The following is a 17145-nucleotide window of genomic DNA, read 5'->3' as shown; positions in this document are numbered from 1 at the left end:
AAATAGAAGTTCCAGTAACAGCTCTTTTGACGAAATGATTTCTGAATCTGCGGATTCAGACACTATGGAAGTAGAGGAGGGTCTAGAATTTCCCAGGCATCTACTTCCACGAAAAACCAAACAAGAGCACAGAAAGAACAAAAACCACCCATAATGGCCACCCTCGTCTCATGGAACTGTCGCGGTTTCCACCGAAATTTGCTCGACATCAAAGCCATAATTAATGCTTATCATCCTGTATGCTTCGCAATACAGGAAACAAATCTAAAACCAGAACAACAGGCAAAACTTCGGAGGTTTTCCCTCGTCAGGAAAGATAACCTTGCAGGTGAGCGTGCCAGTGGAGGTGTAGGTCTCCTCACCTCACTGGATTATCCCTCAAATGTGCTTTCTTTGACGACATCCCTCCAAGTTGTCGCTATTCGAACAAATTTTGATATTGTTGTTACAGTCGTTTCTCTGTATTTGCCTCCAAATGAGCATATTGATCAGCAATATTTAAATGGTCTTTTAGAGCAGCTGCCTGAGCCTTTCATCATAATAGGTGATTTTAACGGCCATAGTCCACTCTGGGGTAGTAAAGATACAAATTGCCGAGGAAGACAAATAGAGCAGATGATCGAAGATCATAGCCTTTGTCTCCTAAATAATGGGCAAGATACGTACTTCCATGAGCCTTCAAGGACATTCCACGCTCTCGATCTTGCCATCTGTTCACCATCTCTGTTGCCATTTTGCACTTTTAGTGTCGGAAATGACCTGTACAACAGCGATCATTATCCTATTTTTGTGTCTCTTGCACGAAGAGGAGCAAACCCCGTGTGGAGAGTCCCTCGTTTTATCCTGGACAGGGCAGACTGGGAACTCTTCTCTTCCGTTGCAGAGCTGACAGAGGAAATGGTAGAAAGTGTGCATATCGATGACGTTGTTGAAGCTGTTACTAATACTATTATTCAGGCAGCTATGCTTTCGATTCCTAGAACATCAGGAAAAACACTAAAATATTCGAAACCGTGGTGGAATCGCGACTGTCATGAAGCACTGAAAAAACAGAAAAAAGCATGGGGTATTTTTCGTAGATATCCTACTCTGCGAAACCTCATAGCTTTTAAAAGAGCCAAAGCAAATGCACGGAAAGTAAGAAGGCAGAGCCAGAGGGATTCCTGGATTTCATATGTGTCCTCAATAACATCCTCTACGCCTAGTAAGCGGGTTTGGGAAAGAGTTCGAAAAGCATGCGGAATGTACAAAGACTCACTTTCCTTTCTGGAAAAAGATGGCCGAGTGATTAGCTCCATAGAAGAAATTGCAAATACAATTGGTGAGACATTTGCTGCCGTTTCTTCCAGCCGAAATTACTCACCTGCATTTCTTTCTATCAAGCAACGCTCTGAGAAAAATCCCATCGCTTTCAACTCTTCCAACTTTGAGCCGTACAATAGAGACTTTACTATGGTTGAACTAAAGAGAGCTTTGTTGCAGACACATAGGTCTTGTCCGGGTCTGGATGGCGTGTATTATGAAATGCTAAAGCATCTGTCCTATAAGTCACTGAGTGCCCTTCTCACACTTTACAATAAAGTGTGGAAGGAGCGTACATTTCCCAGTGCATGGAGGAGAGCTGTTGTCATTCCTATTGCGAAGCCAGGCAAAGACCCGAGGAATCCCTCGAACTATCGGCCAATTGCCCTTACCAGCTGTGTTTGCAAACTGTTTGAAAAGATGGTAAACAGCCGCCTAGTCTACTTCTTGGAAAAGAATAATATTATATCGCCTTATCAAAGTGGTTTTCGAAAGGTGAGAACAACCGTAGATAATATGCTCCTCTTAGAGACATCCATTCGAAAAGCTTTTGTAAGAAGAAATCACCTTGTCTCAGTTTTCTTCGATATAGAGAAAGCCTATGATAAGGCATGGAGATACGGTATAATTCGCGATCTTCACCGGAGTGGCTTGCGCGGCAACCTGCCAATTTTCATTCAGAATTTCCTGAACGCTAGAACTTTTCAAGTAAGGATAGGCTCTGTTTTGTCTGATGTTTTTGAACAAGAAGAGGGTGTGCCTCAAGGCTGTGTGCTCAGTGTAACTCTTTTCAGCCTAAAAATAAATACTGTATTAAAACAACTTCCTCCCACCATTTCAGGTTCTTTATATGTTGATGATCTACAAATTAGCTGTAGAGGTGTGGATATGAGACATGTAGAGAGACAGCTCCAGATCGCTTTGAACAGGATCCAGGAATGGGCAAAAAGACAAGGATTTACGTTTTCGAAGCAGAAGACTGTGTGCGTGCATTTTTGTAAAAAGCGAGGTCTCCATCCTGAGCCGGAATTATACCTCAATGGGTCTGTAATTCCAGTTGCACCTCAAGTAAAATTTTTAGGGGTGATGTTCGACCGAAAATTGATTTTCCTTCCTCATGTCTTAAACTTGAGAAAAAAGTGTACCAAAGTTCTAAATATCTTAAAAGTCCTGGCGAACACCTCCTGGGGGTGCAGAGCGTTGCTCCATGCTTCGCATTTACAGAGCTCTAATTCGCTCTAAACTGGACTACGGCTCAGTTGTTTACGGATCTGCCCGGTCTTCAGTGTTGTTAAAACTAGATCCTGTTCATCATCAGGCTCTGCGGATTTGTTCTGGAGCCTTCAGGACATCTCCTGTGCAGAGCCTTTATGTTGATTGTCACGAGCCATCACTCCGTTTGAGGCGTGAGGAGTTGTCTCTTTTACGCTATTTTAATATTTTATCTCAACCTGACCATCCTTATAACTTGTGTATATGTGAAAATAGCTGTGACCTTTTATTTGAGGCACGTCCATCCTGTGTGCCTTCTTTTCCTGTTAGAGTTCGTCCCCTCATTGAAGAATTCTCCCTGTTTGATATTTCCCCACAGGCAGTACAGCATTTTGAAATTGCACCTTGGGAAAATGCACAAATCCACCTTCTTGACATTTTCCACAATTACGGAAAATCAACTACTGATGAGAGCATCTACAGACAAATTTTTGCTGATCACAGGCAGAGTTACAGGAGTTATGTTCCCATATATACGGATGGCTCTAAGTCAGCTTGCCATGTTGGCATGTCATGTATAATTGGTGACCACATGGAAGGCAGACGTTTACACGACGCTTCCTCTGTCTTAACCTCCGAACTGACTGCCATATATTATGCGCTTTTGTACATCTCAACGCTGCACCATCGAAAATTCATTGTATATACGGACTCCTACAGTGCATTAAAAGCTTTAGAATCCTTTTCTAGCACTGAGAATCCTGTGATAGTGGATGTTCTCAAGTTGAATATTAAATTGACATGTCGTGGATTTGAACTTCTGTACTGCTGGGTCCCCGGACATACAGGAATAAAGGGCAATGAGCTGGCGGACATCGCAGCGAAATCTGCTGTTGAAATGTCCGGCCGCCTCATCCCTTTTAAAGATATCCGTTGTGTCATAAAAGAGAAGATCCGAAAGAAATGGCAGCAACTTTGGGACCTTCAACTTCATAACAAGTTGAGAAGGGTGAAGCCTAAAATAGAGCATTGGGATACTACTAGCAATCGCAGGGAGGAAGTTCTTTTGACTCGCCTTAGAATTGGTCACAGTAGAGTGACACATAACTACCTTCTGAAAGCTGAGAACGAGCCTATTTGTGCAACTTGTAATGTTTGTCTTTCAGTTTATCACATTTCAATTGAATGTTCATATTTTAATAATCTTCGTGAGAAGTATTTTAATAGCTGCGACCTGCCTCTCGACCGTTTAATCGGAAGAGAGGTCAATAATAATTTGTTTCACTACCTCAAGGAAACAGGTTTCTATTATTTAATTTGATTTTTGTCCTGAGATTTTATGTTGGAATTTTAATTAATCAGATGTTTTAGGATTTTATATCTATACTGCATCTCTCATTATCAAAGTTATAATCAGCATTTTCATCCCATCATTTAAATATCTTTTTACTTGCCTCGATTTTAAAAGTGTGCTGTTATCTTTATATTTTTTGTTCCTTTAGTTTGTATGTTAAAAAAAGAATCCTGTGTTTGGCGCATATGGCCTATTGAGCTTTGCGCCATAAAACTACTACTACTACTACTAGCATCGCGTTGGGAATGATTTGGATTTCTTCGTGTTTCTTATGTTGTGAGTCGATTTGATTTCCTAGTCTCTTATGACAATATTTATCACATGCCGCGTGTGGGCCTTTGCATTGGGCAATTATTTCTTTTTTGCCTTGAACAGAACACTCTTATGATTTGTGTTCACAGAGAGCGAATACATTTAGCTGTGTTATGGCATGATGCCTGGCCATGACCGTACCTTTGATAGTGAAAACATTGCGTCGGGCCTGGTCTACCTTGATAAGCTGCCACTCTATCCAAAATATGTTTAGTGTCGTAAACTTTACTTTTCTCGGGTACTCTGGGAGTTTCTAAATGAAATATGCGCTGCATAGCTGCAATATCATCTCGCATTCTTTGCATTTGCGTACCTTTTAATGCCGGGGGCTTCTGCGCTGCTATTTCTTCTTTGACTTCCTAAACCGTAGTATCAGTAATAAGTTATTTCAATACTGTGCGTAGAGTGTTGTCGTAGTTAAGCAAGAAAGTATGAAAAAGAATTATCGAAGAATCTAATTTAAGCCGCATCTTTCTGTCGTCCTCTACGTTACATAATAAATATATAGATTAGTTTGTGTTGAGCTGCCATCTACTATAAATAAAAAAGGTTTAGAGTAACCTATAAATCCTTTTTCATTCAGTTTTGATGTGCGTACAGAAGGAAGTTTATAGGTGTGTTTATAGACCGGACACACGCATATTCACAAAGCCTACAGACCATTCTCTAGGGTCTGCTTTGATTGGAAGAAACATCTACTTGGCGGTCATATTTGCAATGGCGAGTTATCGCCCTGTAGGCATGGTAATTAACGCCAAACAAACAGACACAGCGTTTATTTTATACGATATTTTTTTAGTTTATGAATGAAAGCTTGGAGGAATTGTGTGGAATATATTTTATATAACTTACTGATCTTATTAATAGTTTATTTGTATTTGAATTAAACTTTTAAAAAGTACGTAATTGTTTTACAAGAAAAAGGTGTTTACATGGAGACAGCATATGCACTTTTTCGTCATTTCTGTTAGAAAGAGCCTATTGTGTAAATTTCCATAGCGCATTAATTTATACAAATAAAGGAATATTAAAAAAATAAACCAAATGAAAACATTCAGTAAACATTTAAGTGCGTCGGATACCTATTCTTTTTTACCTAAATTATGAAAAGTAATTATTAAGTAAAATTATATTTTATTCCATTATGCGCTATTTCTATTGAAACGCTTTTCGGGATCTTGGATCGTAATCTTGCTACTGGTACCTACTAAAAGAGTACAAACCAGTAAATAAAAAAAAGAAAAATTAACAAAAATAGAGAAAATAAAGGCGTTTAATTTTTAACACCGCACCCAAACAAATAATGACGAAGTCATTCAATAAAGTTAAAATAAAAATAAATCCGCGTAGAGCAGAGTTTATGATAGCTACGAGGGGGATAGAACCGGCGATCAAGAAGTCTAAGACTTTTTTCGCGCTCGTTACCTCCGAGCTGCGGTTTCTCCGGTGAGTTATGCACAATTTTTGGTACACCACGCTTTAATACAAATTCTAAAGGCGATGAACCAAAAGTCGCCAAGCACTAGGTTCTGTAACCCTACGTTTCCTGTTTTAACCAATCGGAGCAAACAACGGTTGATCTTTACATTATGGTAACTTGGCGATTTTTTGGCGAAAATTTGGCAACCAACTCTCCTACAGCAACCCTCTATTTTTTTTCCCCGCCGCCATTTTGTCTTCACGAAGTAAAGACATGTTTCTTTTCTTTTTATCTACTGAACACTTCTTCCAACAATCTAGTAGCCGAATTACACTTATACTAGAAATTTTATCAAACAAAACTGCTTAATCATGACAAATATTCACTGCAAAATTGGGGAAAGTGCACAATACCATACTCCTTACGCGTTTTTCAAAATAACACATACACATAAACCATGTACACGCCGACCTTATTTTTACTTAAAAAAACATTCCAGAATTGCACAAAAATGGCATTGCGCACACTCTTCACTATATCCATGTACACTGCTTTTTTCTCATAAATTAGAAAAATTTCACGAAAATACATGACAATTTTCTCAATCTTTAAACCCGGAAAAAGAACATATATGAAATTACCTGATCGCGAAAAAGTATTTACCCTTTCCAAATATGAACATTTCCACATATAAAATAAATAAAATATCCAAAAACTTTTACCTCTAAATCATCTATTATATTATAAACGTCACCAACGAATTCATACCGCAACCATTACAAATACTTAGTGTCAGATATTTAAATTATTTCCATGCACGTTTACTTCAACTAAAACGTATACCAAATTCCTACAAACATAAAATTCACAAAATAACTATCATTTCATTAAAATATAATTAAATTCAAAAACACTACTTAAAATATAAATGAGCACATACATTAAATTAATAATAATTACCTTACAATCCTAATTACTTTAAACTAAATCATTGCTAATAACAATTTTCCCAATAATACCAAATTCCTTTCCACCTTACATTTAGAACAATGCATAAAAATAACATCCTCAAATAATTAAGAATACTAACTTACCTAATCTTCTTCAGAATCTTGATTACGTGGCGGATACACTTTTCTAATTCATTCAATAAAATTATTGAAAGATTTTTTCTTCGAATTTTTCCTCCATACTTCCTCCGCTAAATAAAAAGCAAACTTCTCTTTATCACAATGCCTAAATACCCATTTCGAATTCATTTTAGTTAGGGCCATGGGATCCAAAAATTAACCAACACTGTTTCACACAACACAGAATAAAGCTAAATACAAAATTTCCAGATTTTTTCCCGATTTCCCCCCTTTTCCGATTAAAGAACCGTAATTCGTCCATTAATATCACACGACATATCCCATGATCTCTCATTTCCTTCACGCAAAATAATGCGTAATCGGAACTGAGTACTGCTCACATTATTACCAAAGTCCCAGGTAGTAACCTTTATCGCCTCCAAAATGTCGCCAAACTACCAGTTACCATATTGTAAAGATCAACCCAAACAACAGTAGAAACGGTCTGTAGGCTTTGTGAATAAGCCGGACACACTGTGCCGCAAAGGGTTAAAACCATGAATGAAAAAATTAAAAAAAATTTTTTTAGTCAGAATTTAAATTAGTATTTTAAATAATAATTTCAACTTCTTGTTTAAAAATCAGCTAAGAAAAATCTTAAATCGCAAAAAAAAAAAAAAAAAAAAAAAAAAAGTAAATGCTAAATATGGAATCAGTCGGTTAATCTGCGTTCAATGACATAGTTATTGTCATTGAATGCAGATTAACCGACTGATCAAGGGGATAAACCAATCTACCATCAATTAACAACAACTTAATTGAGAGAGTGTTTCATCTTACTTCCAAGTAAGCATCAAATTATTTGCTAGATTCAAACCATAAGTCATAATTAATACTCAATCCAAATAAAGACATTAGTCCATTTAAGCCAAGAATCATGTTAAACAAAATAGCAAATAATTTAAAAATTAAAGTTTCTATTAAGAACACAATTAAACTGAACGAGATGCTCACTTTAGAAGACATATTCCCTACACTCTCATTTCAATTTCAAAAACTGAAGTAAACATTAGAACATATAAAGTTAATTCAAAATCATAGGAAGATAAAAAAATGATACAACCTCGAAATTAAACGTGGATACGAGCCAGTTTCCCCTAAAACGACTTCCACGGGGCAGCCCTCCCTCTCCGTGTAGTGCCTAAGGGCGGAGCCCGTAATAAGAAAAAAAAAAAAAAAAAATCTAATAAAACTGTTTTTTTTTGTTTACATTTGATACTTACTGGAAAATGAATTAGGTAAGTTAGTCAGCGCATCAACTTCAGTGTCTTTTTTCCCATTGAAACCAAAAGTTAACTTTCAATTTTGTACACAGGAAAAACCTGTCTTCCTGCCTGCTGGCCGAAATGCTTGTTTTTGCTTTCTTTTTACAGCTTTAACTGTATTTGTTTTATGTTTTTCTGCCTTTTAAAATTTTTAATGAAGACGTTTTGTCTTTGTTTTAATATATTTTTGTCTTCCCGCGAATTGCGAAGTGAATTAATTGAATGCGAAATATATCTATAACGAAATTCGACGAAATAAGTTTAAATGAACTGTAATGATAAATGTGTATAATTTAATAGGCCGTTTGAGGAAGTGGTGTGGTGTCCACATCAGATATTCTATTTTAGTTCCAGGTGTAGTAATTTTCTGAATCCGAAGGGTTTAACTTTAGCAAAATTTCTGCTATTGCAATTTACAAAATTTAATTATGTATTTATTCTAACAAATAAACTTGTTGTGCTAATTATAGATTACCTATGTATATTTTTTATTCAAAATTGATTTCTTTTAAGCACACAGTGGGGTATTTAAGCAAGGCCAACTAGATATTGGCCTTGATTTAACCCTATTCTTTTAAGTCTATTAATCCGTGGTATCATATTTTCGCTTGAAAGTTTTCATATAATAAAGATATAATTACTTTGATTTGGTTTATCTGATTGTGGCAAAGCACTCAAGGGCTATCCGCCTGTCCTTCTCAAAGGACTTCCTAAGGAAACTGGCCCGTATAGACGATACACATGGGGAAAAAACCACGAAAACGCCTATGCAGCCAGCCCGTTCGTCGCCTAATTGCATTTATTTTCACTATATGTTGATGAAAATTTACATGAAGTGAAAGTTATAACATAGATTTAAATTATGTAATGGATATAAAACTCAGCTGATTGAATTTTATTTTGAATGAATATGAATAATGAATTTTAATGAAATGTTGGAAATTCATTATGTTACTCTCAGATTCTCAATGAAAAGTTAAGTTGTTTACCACTTGAATCTAATTGAACAAAAACTTGGATTTTCCGGCATAATATATGAATAAAACTGAATCAAAAATGATATGAATAAAATGGTAATAAACATACTTTGTGCTATTTATTGTATCATTGTTTGTTTCTATTGCAACGTCCAAAATCTTCTTGTTGAGTAATAGAGCGCTAACTATAGCAACCCGAAAACCACGTGTGTGATAAATGTAGCAACCCGGCATATCAATTGGTGCTTAATTTATTCCAATGTAGGAGGGAGAGTTCTCGGTAGCGTAGATGAAATTTACAGTGTATGAACTGTTTTTACTTTTGTATTGATTTTGGACTTACGTATATGTTTCTTTGCTTATTGTATTATGATGATTTCAGTTTTCGAACGTGTGTTCCTGAATCGTGCAACTTAAGTATAGTTTCTGTAGTTTCCCTTTCAGTACAGCTTTAGTATTAGTCCTTTTTGGCGACATTTTGTCGCGATAAATGAAAGATTATGATAACTTTCTTATTTATGGTAACCCTAAATACTGAGCTGCAAAATATGCCGCCATTTCTGTCCACGTAACTTTAACGAATTTTGTCAAAGCTTTAATGGCAGGAGGGATAAGTTGCATATTTTTCTTAGTTGTTAGTAAAGCACAACATTTAAAATATTTTTAAGAGAGCCAAAATTTGATAGTTAAAACTGAATGTGAATATTACATCACATGAAAGACTCACGTGATGTGATATTAAAAGCATAAATTTTAATATTACATCGCATGAGTCTTGACATTTTTTCATATGTCAACTCTGCATATTATAAATTCCACCCCCCCAAAAAAAGAACACATTTTTAGTAGCATGAGGTAAACACTTGGTGTTTCCTTTGCTAAGGAACCACATGCAAATTTAGACTTTTAGATGTTTCTTAAAATGGGCAATGATCAAAATTACCATGGTCTAAAAATACATTTTAGCCTAATTTCTTAAATTAGAACTATAGGGATGTGTAATTGCATGAAATCATAGACCAAAATTAGGTTTCATTATTGCTTTTATAACATTTTTATAATTCGTCCGACTATAAAAAATATGTTGCTTAGGTTATGGAATATATTGCTTATAATTTACAGTTCTCAAATTTTATAAATCTCACAGTCTAATATCTATATATGAATAACATTCACTGAGTATTATTACTTTTATCAATAGTATGTTGACATAACATTCGACTTTTAATTTTAACCACAAAAACTCCCATATAGTCACACAATCCACAAAAACTCCCATATAGCCAGCCTGAACTACCACTGTTCAGTGGCTTATCACTCCTCCTCTAGTGGATTCCAATGACTGTTCAAATCTTTCACAGAAATCATCAGTTATGATGATTGTTGTTGTGTATGATTACCATTGGTACAAAATTTACTCATTATGATAATTTAATTTTAACATTTAAATTATAATCATAAATTACCTGTAATAAATTGAGTGATTAAAAAATACACACTTCTTAATATTTTTACCATTTACAAAATTTAATCATAAAGTATTTCTAACACTGGTACAAAATTTACTCGTTATAATTTAATTTGATTTCCTTCACTTTGAAATATTTTTTTATTTTCTTTTAATAACAGAATCTAAGAAACTAAAGTAACATATACTAGTTTGAAATGCATTTATTAACCTTTTGTAAATTTCATTATTCATAACATAAAAATTAACCTTTTGTAAATTTAAAATATTAGCTAAATACTAATATAATATAATATAAATATTAACTAATTACTTAAAAATTAATATTTAATACATTAATATTACATTTTGTAATTTAAAATATTTAAAATATTAATTAATCACTGCCATAAATACATTTTCGGTAGTGTTTCAGGAATTTATCGTAGCAGTAGTAGAAATGTTGAAAATTAGAGAAAGACTGTTTATTCTAATTAAGAGCTTATTTTTTAAGATTGTTATTTAGTCTAGATCGGGTTTTGTTGACAGTCCGCCATTTTTTTCCGATTTTCAAAGCCGAGTCTACCTTGGCGACCGAAGTTTGTCGCTAAATCAAAAAATCGCCAAAAGGACCAATACTAAAGCTGTTCCTTACTTTCTTTATAGGAACCAAAAGTAATTGATTAATATAATTAACATATTTTCTAATTTTCTTTACTCATCTTGCTCTATTAGTTAACCGAAACAAACATTTTTAATAATGGATTACAGCTTTATTATCCTCTTTGAAGATTTATTTGCCGTCGTTTCTTGGATTTCGAAACCAAAACAATTAGACATGGCTGATTTCTGTTTACATAGACCGGCTAATGGGCCTGTCATCTTTAACAATTATGATACCAAACTGAAACTTTTCAATATGCGGATGGTTTTTCTGCTCATAAATATACGTCAGCATCAACAGTTTTCTAAAGTAATTTGGCGGACTGGTGTTGGATAAATCTAAAAGAATGCAGCACAGGTAAGTTTTTTTTTTTTTTTTTATTACTACCTCATTTATTACTGTGTTTTTAACACTTGAGTTGCATTTTTATGACACAGTTAGTAAATTTCAGAAATATAAACATTTTATATTATTATTTTAATAGGCTGTAATTCAAAATTAAATTAATCTTTCAATTAATTTAGATAATAAAAGTAAAAGTGTAAGATTTGTTTGTTAAAATATGTAATATCAGCTTTTTTACTGAAAGTGAATTAATATAAAATGTAACACAAGCAGTGGGAGTAATGTATATAAAATTATGCTTCCTGTTATATTATTATTAATATATACTTTTTTTCTTAAGTTATTGCAATTTTGGAATTTTTACAAAAGTATAGTTTAGCAGTTAGTATAGTGAAATGATAAAAAACTTAGTGAAGATTTTAAAACTTGTTTTGTTTTAAATTATACTTTGATTTTAAACTTCACTTCTGAAATCTTTTGGAAACTAGATTATAATGTCATTTTCAGCATAAAATGAAAATTCAAATATAACTCAGTAGATGACTTGGGCCCACCAGTGGCTGAGCGGTAAAGATGCTGAACACTGGTAGTTCGGTTCGAGCCCGTGAACGGGCTGGCTGCATGGGCCATGAAGGCATCCCTCCCTTTAGGCACATAGCCCTCGTGTGCTTTGCCATAACTGAATAATCCGAATCCCAGTAGATGACTTTATTAAATTAAGGGTGGATACCGAAACTCAGATTCTTAATAAAAACATGATTTTAAATTACTTTTGGACAAACATTAATGTTCCACAAAACTATTTCAAACTTTCTAATGTCATGCTCCTATTCTTGCTTGCATTTTGAAGCTTATGTATAGCTGATGCTGGTTTTTGCCATGTTAATTCCATCTTAAAATGAATACGTTAGATTTAGAATTTTGTAGAGATTTAACACCGAAAGTCATAAATCTTAACTAAAAATTGTTAATAATGCCAAAAATCACCAAGCATATCCATCACATTTGATTAAATCTGTTAACTTTACATAAGTTTTATTATATTGCATCTCATTCGATATAAGTGCATTGTATATTGTAAAACAACCATTATAAAGAACACACTTGCGTATATTTAAAAACCTTATCGTAAGTAGGTAATAGAAAATTAGAAGTAGTTGATTATCAAAAGTGTTTGGGGATTCCTTGTTTAACTGATTAGGAAAAAGAAATGATTATTAATGTAAAATATGCTTCAATTTAACATTAAACTGTTAAATACCGTATATTCCGACATATAACATGCACTTTACTACAAAAAATAAAGTCGAAACTTATAAGTGCGAATTATACGCAAGATGTAAAAATGATACATTAAAAATAAGGGGAAAAAAAGCTGCCGTACAAAAATTTGGTTTTTACCCTGTAGCTAGATTTTGTTTATTTAAAAAAAAAGGATATACTTTATGAATTTAAAAATTCTCATTATCGGATAACATGAAAATTTATCTTGTTCGTCTTCCATTATATCTTCAGGTACATACTTGAATTCTGTTTTGTCTTCATCGTAATTATTACTCTGATCCATAGATAAATAATCATTATCCGTTCCATCTTTCACCAACAACAAACAGTCTTGCTGTAGCAGGATTTTTCCTCATTTCCATCACAAACTGGGCAATTTTTTTCACAGACTGAGTGACTTTACAATTTAAAAGCAGCACTGTGTTATTTTGTTTGGCAGGAAATATATTGAATACTAAAAGGAATACTAGATCAATTGTATTTCAACTAAAGCAAATGCAATTTACTAAAGTCTTAAAAAAATATCACAAATTAGATGCATCAATATTTTTTTATCTTATATTTTGCTGAATGGCTACAGACTTGAAAGTAAAATAACACAAAATCAGGTTTTGTGACTAATAGCTCTTTTGGATAAAAAAATAAGGGTAAAAAATGTTCATTCCTCAGAAGATGAATCAACTGTATAACCCAAACTCATAAGATTCACTATTTTCTCTTTCCCCGAATAGTGAAACTTTTGAAATGTCCATCATTTAATCTGATTAACAACCTTGAGCTTCAGTCAAAGAATTTGATTGGAATCAAAGAATCCACTTGGCTTCTTTAGGTTAATGATCACGTACATGATATACGTAGAATGCCATTTGGTAGATAAGATTTGCTTGTTTTACCCTTTTTTCCTAGATTGGGTTCATGCCTGTTTTGCATAGTCTTTGTTTGGAGCATTGAAAAATGTGGGATAAAGTATAAAAAAAAAAAAAAAAAAAAGCTATCATGAAGGTGTTGGAAGCTATCATAACGGTATAACGGAAGCTATCATAAAGGTATATTTGTAAAGGTGTTTAAGCATGGAATGAGAATCCTAACATCCTAAATAAAACTTGAAGAAATTCTGGAAAAAATGTGAAAAATACAAAAAGTTTCAAAGATATCTATATAGTTGGTTGCATATGATTTTTTTATCTTTAGTAGTTTGCAATAGCAGCACAAAATAACAAAGTGTATACAAAACTGGACAAAAGATTCCTTTGTACAGTGGAATAAGTTTAATTCGTCCCAGCATTGAGCTCGTATAGTGAATTTCTCATATCTAGAAACAAACTTCCCCCTTTGAAAAGAATGGAAATCCAAAAATATCAATGTAAAAATAAATTTTTCTAATAAATAACACTGGTAAATAATATAACTGTAGTTTACCTTTATGATAGCTTCCAACACTAACCTTAACTGCTTCTCTTTAATCCACACCAACAACAGCTTCTAGGAGTTTTTGACCGTGCTTCAAAGTAATGGTAACTTTTTTGCCTACATCAAGTTTCTTAATTTCTTCTTCAAAATAGTGCAGATCGTCGATGTTGAAAGGCCATTAAATCTTTGCCAATTTCATAACTCTTGCACTACGCTTGTTTATCTATGATTTCTTTAATTTCAACGGCCATGGCTTCCTTATTTTTCTTTGCAGCACTCTTTGAGGCAACGATCTTCTTAGGAGGCATCATGAAAGGATTATTTTCACGTTAAACATAATAAACAATTCATTCACAAGCGCATAAACTCGTAGATCAGAGAATACCGAGTTATCAGATAAGGGGATTATCCGAGTCCAGCTTGATCAGAAAATAGCACCACGAATACCAACAGCCTGGCTGATTGCTCGTTACTCGAGTCGATGCTCATATTTAGAGACGCATTTTTTGCTCATACTTTCCTCGTATCTCGAATTTCTCGTATATAGAGGTGCTTAAGGTTCCACTATATATTCAGAGGCTCATTACAAACCAGGTTCATTAAAGTACAGTTTGACTTTATATATAAATATATATCATTAAAAAAACTAATTATTTCTAGGCTTTTGTTTTTCTTTTTTTTTTCCCTTTTCTTTTCTTGTTTTTTAACTTTTAAAGCATTAAAAATAAATTGGTATAGTGTGATGATTTTACATGTTTTTTATTCTATTTCATAATTCTGTTAATATTTTTTTAAGTGAAATACAAAGGAACCATGCCAAACTGGGCACTGTCCTGAAGCACATTTATGCTTCAGAAGTTGTTCTAGAACATACCCATGTACTGAAAAAGAACTTGTTGATGTCATTTTTGGGTCAGTTTAAGTCTTTCTGCTCAAGGAAAAGTCCCGAATTCTGCACTTTGTTTCAAGATTACTACTTAACTGGCAGTTATTTTGAAGGATTACGGGTCAAGGAAGCTACTGAATTTGATGTCAATGTTGTATTTTCCTTCCCTTTGCCTGATTCTGGATACTCAGTAAGTTTATTTTTCATCTGATTATTAATTATCTAGAAATTGTGACTGAAAATTAGTAATAGCTTTTGGAAAATTAGTAATAATTAGCAATAGTTTGGTGCAGATTTTGAATAAAACTCTTACCAGTTTCGAAAGTGATCAGACACAATTCCTTCTTCTTCAGGAGCAAAATTAATATCAGTGTAATTACAAACTACTCTTTATTAAATTTAAGGGTGCTTTCTGATTATCTGCACTTCCATAAAAAGTCGTCAACTCATTCGTAACTCTGTGAATTGGTAAAAAGTGTCTGTTTGGCTATTTTTATATCTGAAGGGTAGTGATAAGTTTATACATAATGATAAAAAGTAGCATTTTGTGAGATAAAAGGTGGGTTATTTGTTGTTATGGGGTGCACATACTCCAAAATATACCAACTGCATGCAGTTCTATTGAAAATTTAAAGCGGGGATGCGGATAATCAGAAAATACCAATTTAACTAAACCATGAACAGTTTACACTTTTACTACCATATTTAGAACGATTATTTTAAATGACAATTAGTGACAAGTTTACAAAATGTCAATGTAATATGAATTAGAAACGGGAATAGAAATATTATGTGAAAAGGGAGAGCTCTTCTCCATGCTCAGTAATGCTTACTAAAGCCCAGAAATATGCCTCATATATTCTTGCTAGTATGTTATTCCTTTAAGAGAGGCCCACCAGTGGCCAAGCGGTAACGTCGCTGAACACTGGTAGTTCGGTCCAAGGTTCGAATCCCGCGAACAGGCTGGCTGCATGGGTGTATTTGTGGTTTTTCGCATGTTCAGTTCTCCCTTTGCAGTGAAGCAAAAATACAAAAAAAAAAAAAAAAAACAAAAAAAAAAAAACTCAAAATATCTTAATTAAAAATTGAAAAATATAAAACATGAAATACTGTTAAAACAATTAAAAAAATATGCAATTAAAATTAGAGTTTCTACACAAAAACAAACAATTTGGCCAGCGGGCAAGAAATCAGATTTTTTGGTGCTCATAACTGAAAGTTTACTTTTGGTCCCACTCTGCAAAAAGACACTAAAGGTGCAGAAATTGACATAATAATATAATTCACTATTCTGCTAAGTTTCAAATGTAAACAAATATGGCTGCTATGGTAAAAAAATTAGGCTTAAGCTGCTATTAAACAACTTTTAAATTGTTGATAATTCTACAATTATTGCATGCAAATAAACTAAAAGCATAAAAACTTAACCAAAAGATAAGAACAACATAATACAATACAGTCAAAAGTCGTTAATCCAGACTCGTCGGGACTTCGGCGATTCCGGATTATAGATCATCAGTTTAAATCTGGTAAGATGGCATGCAGAAATTATAAAATTAAAAAGATGAAACCGTAATTTATGAAATAAAAAACAATTATGTTCTAGAAGGTATCAAAATTTGCAAAAAAAAAAAAAAAAAAAAAAAAAAAAAAAGCTTAATATTTATTTGTTTACTTTATTAAACATTTCTTTCAATGTAAGTTGTTTAAGTTGCTTCGTTTTTTATGCGATAATACATTCTCTTTAATTCTATAAACAGACATAATTTCTTGTTCAGTTACAAAGTTCCGCTGTTCAAGTCCTAAAATTGCTGTGTGGAGAATATCGATTAATTTGTCAATCGAAATTTTTTCATTTTCAATAACCTCTGTCACTTTTTTCGCTATTGGAAGCGAATTATAATGACGAGGAATTTCATTTAAATCATATCAAAGACGGAGTACATCGAGATGAAATACTACACTTAGTAAGGAATTATAAGCCAAATAAAATAAAAACATCTGCCCTGAAGATAAGGATAGTGCTGACAGATCAACTTCCAATTCATTGCGCGCTGCGGCGTTAAAGATAAACAAAGTTTAGATAAACAAAGGATATGCCTTTATCCAATTTTTGCAGCAATTCCACTTTTTGTTT

At 33.5% G+C, this 17145-nt stretch overlaps 1 protein-coding gene across 3 annotated transcripts in view; it reads left to right on the top strand.

Moving 5' to 3' along the window:
* Positions 1-10798: 10798 nt before the first annotated feature.
* LOC118194100 (cyclic GMP-AMP synthase-like receptor) overlaps positions 10799-17145 on the top strand; it is a 40725-nt gene continuing 34378 nt past the window's right edge. The window contains exons 1-2 of one of the 3 annotated variants that reach the window (XM_085827313.1): positions 10799-11440; positions 14919-15198. In XM_085827313.1, coding sequence (XP_085683439.1) covers positions 11430-11440; positions 14919-15198 — 291 coding nt within the window. In that variant the 5' untranslated portion in view covers positions 10799-11429. The remainder of the gene's footprint in view (positions 11441-14918; positions 15199-17145) is intronic. The other 2 variants (XM_035365292.2, XM_035365294.2) reach the window with 2 other exon arrangements.

The sequence above is a fragment of the Stegodyphus dumicola genome, chromosome 11, assembly GCF_044657685.1.
Source record: "Stegodyphus dumicola isolate Sdum_Otavi_A_Nest chromosome 11, ASM4465768v1".
NCBI lineage: Eukaryota > Metazoa > Arthropoda > Arachnida > Araneae > Eresidae > Stegodyphus > Stegodyphus dumicola.
This window is presented reverse-complemented; position numbering and strand designations above follow the sequence as displayed.